Below are 14,485 nucleotides of genomic sequence, written 5' to 3'. Positions count from 1 at the left end.
TGCTGGCCTCTGCCGTTTCCTCGCCAGCCTCTACCTCTTCCTCTCTACTGAAAGAAGGGGTTGGAGCTGCGCTCTTCCTGGTCTCTCCAGTTTCCTCTGCCGCTGTAGTTGGACCTGTATGTAGTGTAGCAGTTGGCCAATCTGCCCCTTCCTCTACCAACCCTACCTTAATCCTTCTGTCCAAATACTTGTTTCAGCGATGCCTGGGCCTTATCTATGGCGGCGTATGTATTGGCAAATTTCACCATGTTTTTAATGAATGAGTCCCTGAAGAGTTTTCCCTTATTGTTCATTGACGATTCTGAGGAGGCCAGTTCGCTCATCTTTGGGTCTATTTTGACCAATATAGACAGGGATGTCAGAAGATGTGGTGAGGCCCGGGGCAAAACATTTGGTGAGGCTCCCTTACAATTATTTGCACTCGGCCAGCGGCGGCACATCCGCAAACAGGAGACTCAAGAAATCTACCCTTGAGTTTGTGTGCAGGATGCCAAACATGGTTTATTACTACAACTCCAAATCAACTACGGCAGAGTTAGATTTCTCTACTGAAGAAAGGTTCATGACAGGCTAACTTTTTTATCATATGAATAAATATATATAAAATGGCATTCTTAAAAAGCCGTTCAGACAGCACTGTGAGCTGAGCGCTCGTTTCTGACATCTGTGCCTAGCCTGCTGATGCACGTTCGAATCACGGCAGGGCCAACTCAACCCTTCATCTTCCCGAGGTCAATAAATTGAGTACCATGCAGTGGGTAATAATATCAACTGTTATTACAGTGCTTTGATGCCCTCAAGTGAGCTAGCGTTATATTTAAAAAAAAAAAAAAAAAAAAAAGGTTTTTTTTTAAATCTCCAGCCACTCACTGGGACGATTAGGCTGCGTCCCTGAGTGTTTCTTACTCTTCTTATTTTCGGGCCACTCACTGGGACAAGTAGGCTGATGGTACTCTTCATCCCAGTGTTCCCTCTCGGGTCTCCCGCCGTCCCAGTTACCTTGGTGCCCGCGGGTTGGCATCACTGTGTCTGCTCGCAGGATAGGGACTCCCCTTGTAGTCAGGGAAGCTTTGGTTCTTGCTCTGACACCTTTGGTGTCTTCTCCGCGGCACCAGTGCTCCAGCAGTCTTGGCATTGTTGCCAGGCTGAAGAGCCCACCTCTCCTGGGGCAAGCCACCACCCTCGATTGGTTAGATCCCCTGGGGTTTCTTCCCCCTCCATCATCTGCTTTCGGCTTCCTCAGTGCTTCTTGCCCACTGCAACTTGTGGCTTCCTCTCTATGGAGGATCTCCCGGTCTTCCCAAGCACTCCCGACACAACTAATTTGAAACTCCCAGGTTTCTCACTTCTCACTGACAGTAGCATCATACCTTTTTATGATAGGTTGGTTCTCCACAGCAGAGGATTATTTATTTATTTTGCATAATATTTTGCATAAGGCGCACAGCAGCCCTCAGGCATTGTGGCATTGTGGCACTGTTAAAATAATAGTTTCTTAGTTACATTGCAAGGACTTAATTACATTACAAGAATACTTACTTTGAGTTACAAGATTACTTAGTTGCATTACAGGAATACACAAGCCACACCTCATTACGGGGGGGGCTTTAAACCAAAGGAAGCAGGTAAAGAATTACAGTCTATCAGATAACCATATGTTTTGATCATGAAAGAAAATGGTAGGGGGCACACAGGCGACCATGGGGAGGGGGCAACACAGGTGACCATGGGGGGGGGGGGTACCCAGCTTCATAGGCGAACACAGTTACAACGAGATGGAGCAGTTGGAAATAGGCAATGTTACCTGCAGAACTCGCCAGGGGAGCAAGGTAACAGGATAATACAATTATAGTCAGTTTCTCCATTTAGTGGAGCACTCTTCCTTATTTGTTAATTCTTCTTCATCACAGTAGTGTTGGTTCCAACCACCAAGTTAATCCACATTCACTCCGCATTCTTCTTCACAGTATTTTAACTATATTGTTCCTCAGTTTGGATCTTCACAATACCAAACACTGGCTTGGTTTGATGGATGTCTCTGAAGTTACTGTTGTTCCAAAAGTGAGGGCTCTAGAAGGTCCTTCGCAGAACAGCGGGTCCTTGTCCCCCCAGAGGGAAGTCTCTCCCTGTGAGGTCTGCATGCCGCAACCCCTAGGGGGGATTACTGCGTAGCAGCCTCACCTCACTAGCCTCACAAGAAAAGGCTCCCCTCTGGGGAGAAGTGACTGAATCCCACGATTCATCACAACTGGCATACCATTAAGCACTAACCGTTCCAGTAAACATGGGCTTTCATTAATCATCAACAGACAATTCTGCTTTCAAACCTCAAAACACATAATACAAGTCATGTTTGCTTTACTGTACAAGTGGCAAGGTTTGTTTGGGACCGACTAAAATATATACACAGAAGAGACCGAACGTGCAGATCATTGTAGAGGAAAAACAAAAGGCATATTGAGTGTCATCCTCCTGCATTATTAACATCCCCTTCTGCAACATGCTTTAGGAAGTGAACCGGCTGTATTTGCAGGTAAATGGTACACAAATCATTTGTTGTTCCAAGGGTTAATTTCTTCCAATTGACGTTTACTAAAACGTCTACTATGTGGATTCTGATTCCGGAAGCAGATTTAGTGCATTTGAACTAGTCGCTATTCAATTTATATTGGTTCCATTTATTTATTTACTTGTACATTCATATAGTGCACCAAGCCCTGAGGCATCTAGGCGCTTGTTCCATCTGTGAGGAGCTTGCACTGCAGAGGCAATTAACTGTTCCTGTTCTATCTGGGTGGTGCTTCCACTGCGGTTATGCTATTACTTGTCTCTGTGAGGAGAGCTTGGATCCCTTAGCCCCAAGTTCTTTGTGAGGGGAGTTTGGACTGCTAATGCCTATGCTGTTCCCATTCTATGCTAGTGTAGTTTGCATTTCTGATGCCCTTTGTTTACCTGTTCAGGTTGGGGGTGCTTTCACTGCTCCGTCCCATGCAGTTTCTTCTCTATGCGAGTGGAACCTCTATGCTTGTGACAGACTGCTCTGTCGTAATCTTGTACTGTTGAGACCCATGACATTCATGTTACATGCGAGGAAAGAATGTTATACGGAGGTCCCTGGTATACCTGCTCTATAGTAGGAGGGGTTTGTGCACTCCTGAAGCCTGTGTTGCAGCTGTTCTATAAACCCATTCCTTACCTGTTCTCTGTGTAAGTATCTCCAACCCCTGTTTAACTTGCATGGATCCAATCAACCTGTTCTACATGTGGACAGTTTGCATCGTTGGTGCCCAAATTCACATTTTCCGTTTGTGTGAGGAATGCCTGATCAACTCCTACTCAAGATGACCTGGCAAGATGTTCCAGGTGAGCGAAGCATTTTAAGTTCATGCGCTTTTGTACCTATTCGTTGCATAAAGGGGAACCTCAGTGTTAGTGCTCATCTGCTCCATTTTACGAGAGGGTGTGAGGGGGCGCTTATTCTACTGCACACTGATTTATCTGTTAATTTAAAAGAAACATGATATTCTGTCATGTGGACCGCTGCCGTACAATGCCATGCAGTTTTAACCTTTTGGATGTGTGGGCTAGATTTCACATTATAAAAAAACTAATATTACTCATATGAAATTGCATTTACTCTCAAAGTTTAAAAATAGGGAGTAAAATACTCCTACCACAAGATCGTATCTGGAGCACTGATCAATAATCGGTCATAAAGGGTCAGTAGGCCAAACGAATTTGCTATATGTAGGCTACAGGAGGTTAAAAACCTCATGAGGTGCTGTTTACTAGTAAGCAGAATGGACCAGCTTGATGACAAAACATGAATACCGAGGATCTGCAAGAGGCCAGGCAGAAGACACTAGAGTAGAGAAAACAGGATGGTCAGGAAGGAGCTGGTAGAAAGAAACAAGGGTAGATAAAAACAGTAAGACTAAGTAAACCAACCAACAAAGGAAATGGCAAGCATATTGGCTCAGGAAGCAGTTCAGATGCATGCAACACAACATTTCTCTCATTGAATATCTTTTATAGTAGAAAAGCCCATCTTACCAAAAAAGTTGATGGCCACCTTGGAATGAGAAAGACAACATGTAACAGGGCAACTCTGTCCACCAGTGGAAGCCGGGAACAAACAAGGACATGTAGTTCTTTGTTCCACAACACGCCATCTCATGAGATACCATAGCATCACCTACACTAGGCTACCAGAGGAATAAGCAAGTTAGCATGGCCATGCGCTTGCTGCACATAAAGCTGGAACTACTGAGCGCAATACCTAGAGAGGGGATGCACTAATGGCAGCAGTCTGGTGTTCCTGCAGTTGTGAAGTGAGGGCGCAGTGAGCTGTAATGCCATTTTGGATGTCTACAGCATTTATAGCAGGTGAGTAAAAAATAAAAATGTTCCACTTGAATCACAACCACTCCCACTTCTCATTCATAACATTTACCATTCAACTGATCTTGCCAACTTTCATCAATGTTGCCATGCCCAAAACAACTGTTTTAAAAAAGCATTTTTTGCATTGAGATGCCTATAAAAGGCAACAGGAAGTACTGAAAATATTGAATGGCGCCACATACTGGCCATGGTAGGTAAATTGTTGGATTAAACACATAATGCCTTACCACAAGTTAGAGTAATGTGTTGATCTACCAAGTACCAAAGCAGCTGCTACAAACTGGTTTAAAATCGACTTGTGGATTGGACACGATTTACACTATGCTCACACCCAAACTCGCAACTTATCTCCATCAAAAATGCTTCCTCCAGCATATTTCTACATGGATAAGAAATTTCCACTGCTATGCATTAGCATATTACTACTTGGGTCTTGTGCCAGTGTTTCTACACCACTAACAGGGTGCAATACTTGTACTCGCCACTAGCCAATGGCTAGTGATATTTGACCCTTGGCAAGTAAGAAATGGTGTGCTGTGTATATGTACATAATTGAGATGGTAAGTGACTTTGTGGTTGGCAAGTAGCTTGCAATTTAAATGTTTACCCCCTGCCACTAAATAATTTGCAACTTCTTTGACCCACTTTCTGTGGACAACAGCTGCTGTATACTTATTTTGTTCCTTATACAACTTGTTTTACCTGTTGCTAGCCTTTCTCTAATACGTATGATCTTATCAGAGGTTCTCCTCAAGTCATGCCACTTACAAAAACTCTGCACAGGATTTGATATTGCTGTGAGCTATTTCGCTAGAATAGCCTGGTTAGCTCAACCACGGGCTACTTTTGATTCTCCAGACCAATTGGTTCCCTTGAAGAATTCCTATAAGACAGTACTCTGGAGTAATGTGACACATGACACATCAATACAGTCAACTAGTAAGGATTCAGGGACACAGGGAGCCACCAGCCTGAGAACGTTTTTTTTAGAAGAAAACAAATGATACAGGAGAGTAAATCAGAGAGCGACGGTCAAACATATCAGGTTTCAGGTACCCTTAGAACAAAGGACAACACGAAAAATACTATCATAGGCAAGAGGAGGAGGGGCTAGACGAAGAACAAGACAGCAAGAAGAGTGACAAAGTCAGGCTCCAGGAGACAAAGGGCCCAGTACGAACCTAGTAATTAATCTTTCAAATAGAATGCTTACAGATACTGAATTATCAGTGCCTAATAAGGAGCTCTCGTTTGCACCGGAAGTAGGGACTAATTTCATGAATTTTCAAATGAATCTCTTTGGTTTACAAGAAAGCTAAAACTTAGAAAGTCTTCAAGGTTAGAACCTTTAAACCCCCAGAAACACTCATGTCTAAACGTGACTTAACCATTTCCAATATAGAAATTACACATCTGCTACTTTCTTTAGAACAGAATAGAACTACCAATCAAGAGCAGATATGTAATGACTAGGAGTCTATCCTATGAATCTGGAAATTAAAGAGCTAAAACCGCAATCCAAATTTACACCACAACACCACAATCTTCAGCAGAGCGCGATTGAGACCTTTCACAAGGCTCTAGCAATGGAAATCCATCAACAAATTGATAAGAGATATGCCAAGCCAAATAGGATATAGCATAATCTTACCAAAGGGGAAAATGTGTCTTTAAGCACAGCTTTCCCAGACAAGCATAGTTATCAAGGAGGCCGATAAAGGTGTCAAACGCTTCTCCAAGCAAAATAGGAGGGGGGAAGGGGGCAGGTCTGTCTACTCGTGGGTGCCTCCCTTTGAAACAGCCTCCCTGCCCCCCCTCAGACTTGAGCCAGACCGTAAAATCAGTATTCTATGTCAAAACCGGAGGCTCGGATTATGCTAGTTCAAAGCTTACTTACCACCAATGTAGACATATAATCTATTGGTTTAGACCAGTCTGCTGTTTTAAGGATTTCCTCTAAACTAGCTCCTGCATTAAAGGCTTTTGATGCCATTGCTCCTCTGTTTGAACGGACCCCATAACCCCCAATGTCAATTCCTGCTTCAGTCATGCACCATTTGACCCATCTAGCAAGAGATGCTGCTGTCACCGCCTTGAACTGTTTCCTAATTGCAATGGACAATTGTGTCACCCCTATCAGTCTTAGTTCACTTGTCGTTCTGTTGTATTCCTTCAGACAGCGGACCGGACATAATCTAGGTTGGTCCGGGAAAGTCGCATACGTGACTGTCCCGATGCTTGTTTTAGTTCTTCTGTTAATGTAAAAAGTGACCCCTGAAAGTGCCAAATGACTTGGGTGGAGTAGTAATGGTTATTCTATGGACAATTCCAAAAGTTTCGGGAACCACACTTGGCTCTTCCAGTGCATCTGTCGCATACGCCACTGGGTCTGGTCTCAAGCTGAAAAAGTAAACAAATTACTTAAAAAATAAATAATGAAATAGATCCAACTGAGTGGTCAGCCTGTATGAGAATAGACCTGTTCTGCATGGGCCCCCTCATTACCATCAACGTCTGAAATGCCTCTCTGTCCAGTTGCCAGTCACTGGCATCCTTCAAGTGTCTCGAATTCGAGTTCTGCAGTCCAGGAATATATTCTGCTGTTACACTGATTCATTTCCGTAGACACATGTGCCAAAAATCTTTTGCCAGTTCTGCTAGCATTCTATGTATCGAACTGCCGACACATTGTCAGTTCTCAAAAGGATGCAACAGTTCACTCTGTCCTGGGGCCAACACCGGTATCACTACATATTATCCCCACCAAAAATATCGCTGTATATATGGTCGTCTGGAACGGCCATAGGCAATATTTTTGGGGGATTTTGGGAGTGAGGTGTCCCCCGCTCCTTTAAAAATAATGTAGGGGTGTCCCTCGCAGGTTCCATTCCTTAATATCGCTGAAAAAATATGGCAATGTTTTTGCGGAGATATTAACACATGGAACCGCCACAACTCACAGCAAATGAGCCCGCCATCAGCTGCAGGCAGTTGATATGCAGTTCTAGCTCCTTCTCTGACCAACTGCCTCCCTTTGTCATTTCTCCGCAACGGGCCCTCCAGCCTCAACAGCTGGCATCCGACTCTACGATGAGGTCCGGGGATGAGACGAATATCGCTCTCCCATTCCAACCCTCCATATCACAGAACTACCATTGAAGTTCTATTTTCGCATTTGTGCTGCTATCGGTAACCTCTGTTAGTATGACAGACCTCTCCGTAGTTGTTGGATTTTTAGGCGCTGTAGAGCACTGTAGTGTAGTGACCCTGGGAAGATTAGCCTCATCCATTCAGGCAGTCTCACTACCAGTCTGGCAAGCTCTCTCAGTGATAGTTTATCCCTCGCCAAGATTTTCCTGAGCTCTTTCTTGATTAAGTTCACTCGCTATAGGTAAGCCGAGTGTGGCCTTTCTAGTGTCCATCACAAATCCTAGAAACTCTATCATTTGGATTGTGCAAATTGGGATTCCTCCCAGTTTATTAAAAATCCCAGGTTCAGTAGTAGGAGGGTAACTTCTGCCTGTTGTTCCAGCCTTTCCTTCTCCTGACCCATAAGGAAATCCTCTAGGTATGCCATCAGTCGGATGCCCTGCTCGCTCAGGTGGCCGACTACCGTTGGCCCAGGATACTGACGCTAGCCCAAAAAGGAGGCATGTAAATTCCCACGTCTAACCTCCCTACCAGAATTGTAGGAATCTCTGGTGTTTTTTGCAGTGGTAGGTGTCTGTGAGGTCTATCCTCACTAGCCAATCTCCCGCCTGCAAGATGCTTCAACAGATGGATTCCTTGCATCTTTAAATGTCTGTATACAATGAATGCATTTAATTCTCTGAAGCTTATGACAGTTCCCGGTTTCCTCTTTCCTTTTACTGAGAACATATTGCTCATGAAACCTGGTGTTAGTTCTGTCACCTGCGTGATGGCTTCTTTCTAGTCTAGATCTAAAATGTCTTTGTTTAGTACGTTTCGGTCTTCTTCGCTGAACTTTATAGGTCTCGGGTATGTGATTTGTACAGGGTTCTGATAGAATTCTAGTCAGAATCCCTGTACTGTCTGTTCTATCCAAGCAACCCGTGATAATTGAGTACACTGTTTTAAGAACAGTGCTGTCATCCCCCCTATTACTGGGATTTCAGGTTTCACTGGGTCTTCAGGCACACTTTACTTTAGTCTCACCTGCGTTAGTTTGCTGGCCTCTGCCGTTTCCTCGCCAGCCTCTACCTCTTCCTCTCTACTGAAAGAAGGGGTTGGAGCTGCGCTCTTCCTGGTCTCTCCAGTTTCCTCTGCCGCTGTAGTTGGACCTGTATGTAGTGTAGCAGTTGGCCAATCTGCCCCTTCCTCTACCAACCCTACCTTAATCCTTCTGTCCAAATACTTGTTTCAGCGATGCCTGGGCCTTATCTATGGCGGCGTATGTATTGGCAAATTTCACCATGTTTTTAATGAATGAGTCCCTGAAGAGTTTTCCCTTATTGTTCATTGACGATTCTGAGGAGGCCAGTTCGCTCATCTTTGGGTCTATTTTGACCAATATAGACAGGGATGTCAGAAGATGTGGTGAGGCCCGGGGCAAAACATTTGGTGAGGCTCCCTTACAATTATTTGCACTCGGCCAGCGGCGGCACATCCGCAAACAGGAGACTCAAGAAATCTACCCTTGAGTTTGTGTGCAGGATGCCAAACATGGTTTATTACTACAACTCCAAATCAACTACGGCAGAGTTAGATTTCTCTACTGAAGAAAGGTTCATGACAGGCTAACTTTTTTATCATATGAATAAATATATATAAAATGGCATGAACTCACTGCGCCACCTCCAATTCTCTGAGGGTCAGTCACTTTTCCAAGCAAAGAGTTGAGGGCAGATCTCCTTCTTCGGCTGGGGCCTCCCTCTGGAAACAGCCTCCCTGCCTCGCTGAAACTTGAGGAAAACCATCTCCGGTTCCGATAGCACCTCAAGACCTGTCTCTTTGCTTCTGCCTTCTCTCTTCCTCTCCCTTGCTGATCACCTGCCTGATCCACGCACTGGTCACCTGGTCAAGCTCTGAATTCGGGCCCAGGTCCCAGCCTGTCCTGTTGCAATCCCGCACTGCCTCTTGGCTCCCCTGCACTTGTGGTCTGTATCTGTAACCCTACAGTCCCCGCTCTTGCTCTTATTCTCCACCCATTGGCTGCACTTATGAGTACCCACACTTGCCATCCGTTGGCTGCACTCTTGCTTCTCCTTTGTTACTGCACTTCTGCATCCTACCCCACCCTCTGCTCTTCTCCCCTCGCCCCTTTCCTACTCTTGCGCAATCTGAATGGCACAAGGCCTAGTAAGACCTGTGTTTTGTCCTACTCTTGTTTCTCCCTCCTTCCCTAGTCGCACCAAGAAACACTTGTGTACAGGCATGTTATAAATGCCATATCATATCATTAAGGAGCACCCTGCCCCCGTGTGCACATTAAAACACATCATACATAGTGACAAATGATGTACAGTGGAGGCTGGTACATTTCTCAACTTAAGAGGCTTAAATGTTTGTGCCAATTAGGCAGGATCAACAGAGCACAGTGAGGGAGCCCAAACCAAACAAGGGTTGCTTGAGGGGGGTTCTCACTCCCAAGAAAATGTTTGAAACATTGGGTTAAAAGTATGCATTTTACAGCACTTTCTTTTCAAAATTGGGGAGAAATCTATACAGTTTGCAATTGGTTTTGTACGGAAGCACATGGAAATTCACAATAGTTGCAAATCACAAATTGTGCATAGGAACATTTTCCAATACATTGCATGCCACCTTTCCATGCGAGATGCAGGCTGCATCAATATATGCCATTATTACCATGTACGGACTCCAAGCCAGTAAAAATGCCATGCCACAGAAAGTATATCCAGGCTGACTGTGTACCATAAGTGTTATTACTGGCTAGATTGGCCTACATTCAATGTGGGTCAATTTAGCCAACTAGTATGTTTGCTTTAAACTTGATGCATAGCCCTGTGCATCAAGGGTAAAGCAAAAAGAGCACTGGCAATGCTAACAGTTTGGGCATTCGTGTAGGCACGTGAAAGACACTTTTGTATTGGTATTAGCTGGCCATTGTTAGTGCCAGTGCAAAATGGTTTGAGTACCTGAGCAAATAGCAGTGCCTGGTAAATGCCTAATACTTATACACAATCCAAAACGTTTGGCTTTGCCAATGCTTATTTTTTAAAAGAACTTCAGTGAAAGACACACAGGGTGTTTTTAAATTGATTGGCCAAAGGCAGACCTGATTAAGACATTTTTATTACACCAGTTACGTGTTTACAACTCCAATGAAGTCATGAATTCTCAGAAGACTCCTTTGAGGAAACACTTGCAGGCACATTGAGGGCAACGTTTTATGGCAAGGCATGTTTAAAGCTAGCTCAAAGAGTTCCAGTGAGGAGGTGTTTTGGGTGGGGAGGGCAAGAACTGGGTAAGAATTGCCATAGGGATTAGCATGACCATGAGAAGTAATTTCACTGTTAGCACCTGCATTCATATCCATACATTTTTAGGTAATTGTGATGTGGGGTTACCACTTGCATGCTAGGGGAGTGATTAGAAGGGAAGTGGTGACATGAGATATCTCATTCTCACAGCAGTCCTTAAGTGTGACGTTTCAGAAATGAAGGCAAGAGGTAGCTGCTTGTAACATTGAAGCTTCACCAGAATATAGATGAGGTGATTGTGATCTGGTGTGTGTCTCAGAACAGCGCTTTATAGAATTTAAGTTATTTGAACGCCAATTCCTTTGTTATTGAAATGATTGGGCACAGTGATGATGCAGACATTGACTTATTGGATTTACAGATCTATAAAGAGGATGGCAAATTGGAAACTAGGACTTACAGAAAGCCAACTGAACCAAATTCCACCTTATCTTCAACTAGTTGCCATAAATATTCTACCGTTAATAATATACCTTCAGGTGTATTTTATAGAGCTAGGAGAAATTGCACTGTCAATGACATATTTGTACAAGAATGCAAACTTCTTAAAGAGATTATGTGACAGAGGAGACTCCAGGGAATATGTTAAAGCACATAATATCATAAATATCAATCGTAAAATCACAGTTACCCCAGGGAAAATGTTAGGACGCAGCAGGATTCAAACTCAATATTCACAAGATAACAATCTTCATTAGGTCCTAATCTTTCTTGTGAGAGTACTTCCGACCCTACCCGCCTGCATACCCACCCTTGGTGTGGCGGATCCAATGATCTGACTTGGACATTTTAACTGAGGATTATGGGTAAATAGGAGGCATTCTACCTCCAGGAAGAAAAATAAAAGGACGGGCGTTTCTGTGGAGCGGCAGGGCCTCATATTTAAGTACTGTGACGACGAAGACTAGGAGTAATGAAGCCTACTGGTAATTAATCAGAGCATTCCCAAAAAACGAAACAGATCTGGGGATGCTTTTAATCCCAGCTAGACGGGACATGGCTAGTACATCGTACTGGACTGCTCCCATTAGTGCCTGGATCAAGACCGATTTGTGCATGACTTATTGGATCCTAAAGCAGTTACACTGGGATTAAACTGCACGGAAGCCATCTCAGAGCTATGCAATAGTTGTGCTTATTAAAGCTTCTCATGCATTGCTTTTTTTGTTCAACTCTTTCACATGTGTCGAACTGTTTTTTTTTTACCTATCCCTAGAACAGATAAATAAATTGTGTAGGGTACCTCTGTTGGTTGATGTGGGTATTGCAGAAAGTGCATGCTGAAGATCACAAGTTTGTTTACTGGTTGAGTTGACAAAGCCTTTAATCTATCGTGGCTCATGCCCCCTTATCTGGAGCAGGAGGTGGCCAAACGCTAGGAGCTTCGATAAACTAAAAGTAATACATGCAGGGGCAAGCTTGGGGTTTAGACCAGCCTCACCGAGGATGAAGGCGAGTATGCCCCTGAAGGCAGACACAACTGGGGTAGTGCCCCCCCCCCGGTGCCATAGTCGATTGGTTGAGAGACGGGGGGACATACGGGGGACAAAAGCAGTATTGATGGGGGTTTTGTGGCTCAATCAATGGTAATACAGGTAATAGGAACTCATGACTAACATATCGAAAGTGCTACATAACAGTTACATACATATATTTTTTGGTGAGCACTGTGTGCCAATCTGGTGTGTCTGTCTAGTGTTTTTGTAGCTTCTGAGCCTGTTTTTCTGTGCTGGGCTGCATCCAGAGGGTGCAGTCGCGGGGTGTAGTCCTTTGTGTCTGGCCTTTTCCCAGTCCCACCATCCCCCTCCAACCCGCCCACATCCCCCGATTCGTACATCCCTCTGGTCATTTCTGACCTTTCCAGGGCAGCCCCCGTGGCGAAGGACCCCAAGGCAAAGGGTCGGCTGCTACATTGGCAGCTTCAAGATATGTCTGCACGTGTCAGCAGGGGAAGCCATCAGTCAACAGACACCAACAAAACTGTAAGTGTGGCATGGGTGGGGTGTACAGCAATTACTCTACTCGAGAAAGCCCCCGCCACTCTACCTTACCTTTCCATAACCTAGACTGCCATAGACTTACACCATGCATACTTAGAGAAATTAGTGACCACCAGCTTAAAGCTATTCATGGCTGGACTATAAATGTTGCATTGCATTACACACCAACTTACTTGCCAATGCTAACTAGTGCCACACCTAGAAAGAACTGTGAAGATTGGCCTGCATCGCATCTAGAGAGCATTGTGAATGTTAGCATACGCCACACTTAGGGGGAATCCTGAATGATAGCAAGCATCACACCTAGACATAACTGCAAAGACAGCAATGCCAATTAACCGATCCACTAACAAATTCACTCCTCTGCATACACCTCTCAAACTCTAACCAAACACAACCACAAGCCTACAACACAACGATCCGCACAAATTTCACTACACTGCAACAACAAACAAACCACACACGACTACCGACTGTAAAACACCCCAAGTCCAGTCAACAGACCCATCGGGCTGAGGCTGCCAACAGCACATCACTGCTCTCTTGCACTTTTCCAGCTTATTCCCACTAACTCACCCGCCCCCTTCCATTTTTCAGAGCCGCCAGGGGACCACTCCGGTGGTGATAGTGCACGGTACAAATATCCTTTAACATTAAGATATTACATTAAAAAACCTTAGGAGAGGGTTGGGATGGTCTGCAATTCCTAGATGTCTAGCTCACGTCAGGAGTAGATGACCACCTCCCACTTAAAATGGACCAAAAGGAGATGCCTTTAAGGTCTCTCTCCTGGGTTATACATCTGTCAGTTACATGTTCTTCAACGTTGTTTAATACAGTCGTGCATCTTATGAATGATGTGAATACTAATAGCACCACTAAAAACGAGTTAGTTACAATAAACTAGAGGTGTAAGATCAAGAAAATGATTTACCTAGCAACCCAGTCTATTTGACCATACGAGCACCACTAGTCAGACCTAAAAAAAAAAATTATGCAAATTGAATTTTCGCCTAGCCTACCACGTCTGTGCAGTTTCATTGAATAAACGACGTCAGAAGGTGGGGCAAAAGGGACACGTTTCCAGAAGGCCAGGGAATAAAAAGCGCCACGAACCTCAGGCCAAACGTGAAAGGAGACTTTACTCACCTTCAGAAACAACACCCGGCGTACGGACGCTGCCATTGCAAAAAGGTGGCGGCTGCTAGTTCCCATTCGAGTAAAGGACCTTAGCAACGCGTTACCCTCATCACGTTACGTTCGATGTAGCTCGAGACGTGAACTATCTTTAGTGCACTTTCTCGTGAGTGGCCGGGAAGGGGCTTGTATGCGCGTTCTTCATGGATCTGGACGACTACACAAAGTTTTAATGAAATACATTAGAACTGTGTGGACGACTGAGAAGCCTGGAAAGTGTTTGGGGAATTTGCTCATATTTTCGCTGATATGAGTTTGAAGGGACAATGCCGAGAGAGTTAGAAAAGAAAATACTGAAGTTGATTCCTGACAATGATTAGGTGTGTGGGGTTAGAGAGGGATGGGATCGGGCCTAATGAAGAAGTGAGTTGGGTGTGGTCTAATTTAAAGGGTCATTTGAGGGAGGCTCTGTTGAAGGTG

General features: G+C 44.4%; 1 protein-coding gene across 1 annotated transcript in view; it reads right to left on the bottom strand.

Moving 5' to 3' along the window:
- Nucleotides 1-14,210, bottom strand: part of TSFM (Ts translation elongation factor, mitochondrial) — a 107,231-nt gene extending 93,021 nt beyond the window's left edge. The window contains exon 1 of the mRNA XM_069653358.1: nucleotides 14,018-14,210. Within this exon, the coding sequence (XP_069509459.1) occupies nucleotides 14,018-14,083 (66 nt within the window). The 5' untranslated portion in view covers nucleotides 14,084-14,210. The remainder of the gene's footprint in view (nucleotides 1-14,017) is intronic.
- Between the last annotated feature and the right edge of the window lie 275 nt (nucleotides 14,211-14,485).

Source organism: Ambystoma mexicanum, chromosome 3q (genome assembly GCF_040938575.1).
Source record: "Ambystoma mexicanum isolate Mex_15411 chromosome 3q, UKY_AmexF1_1, whole genome shotgun sequence".
NCBI lineage: Eukaryota > Metazoa > Chordata > Amphibia > Caudata > Ambystomatidae > Ambystoma > Ambystoma mexicanum.
Note: the sequence above shows the minus strand (reverse complement) of the source record. Positions and strands in the feature narration are given on the sequence as shown.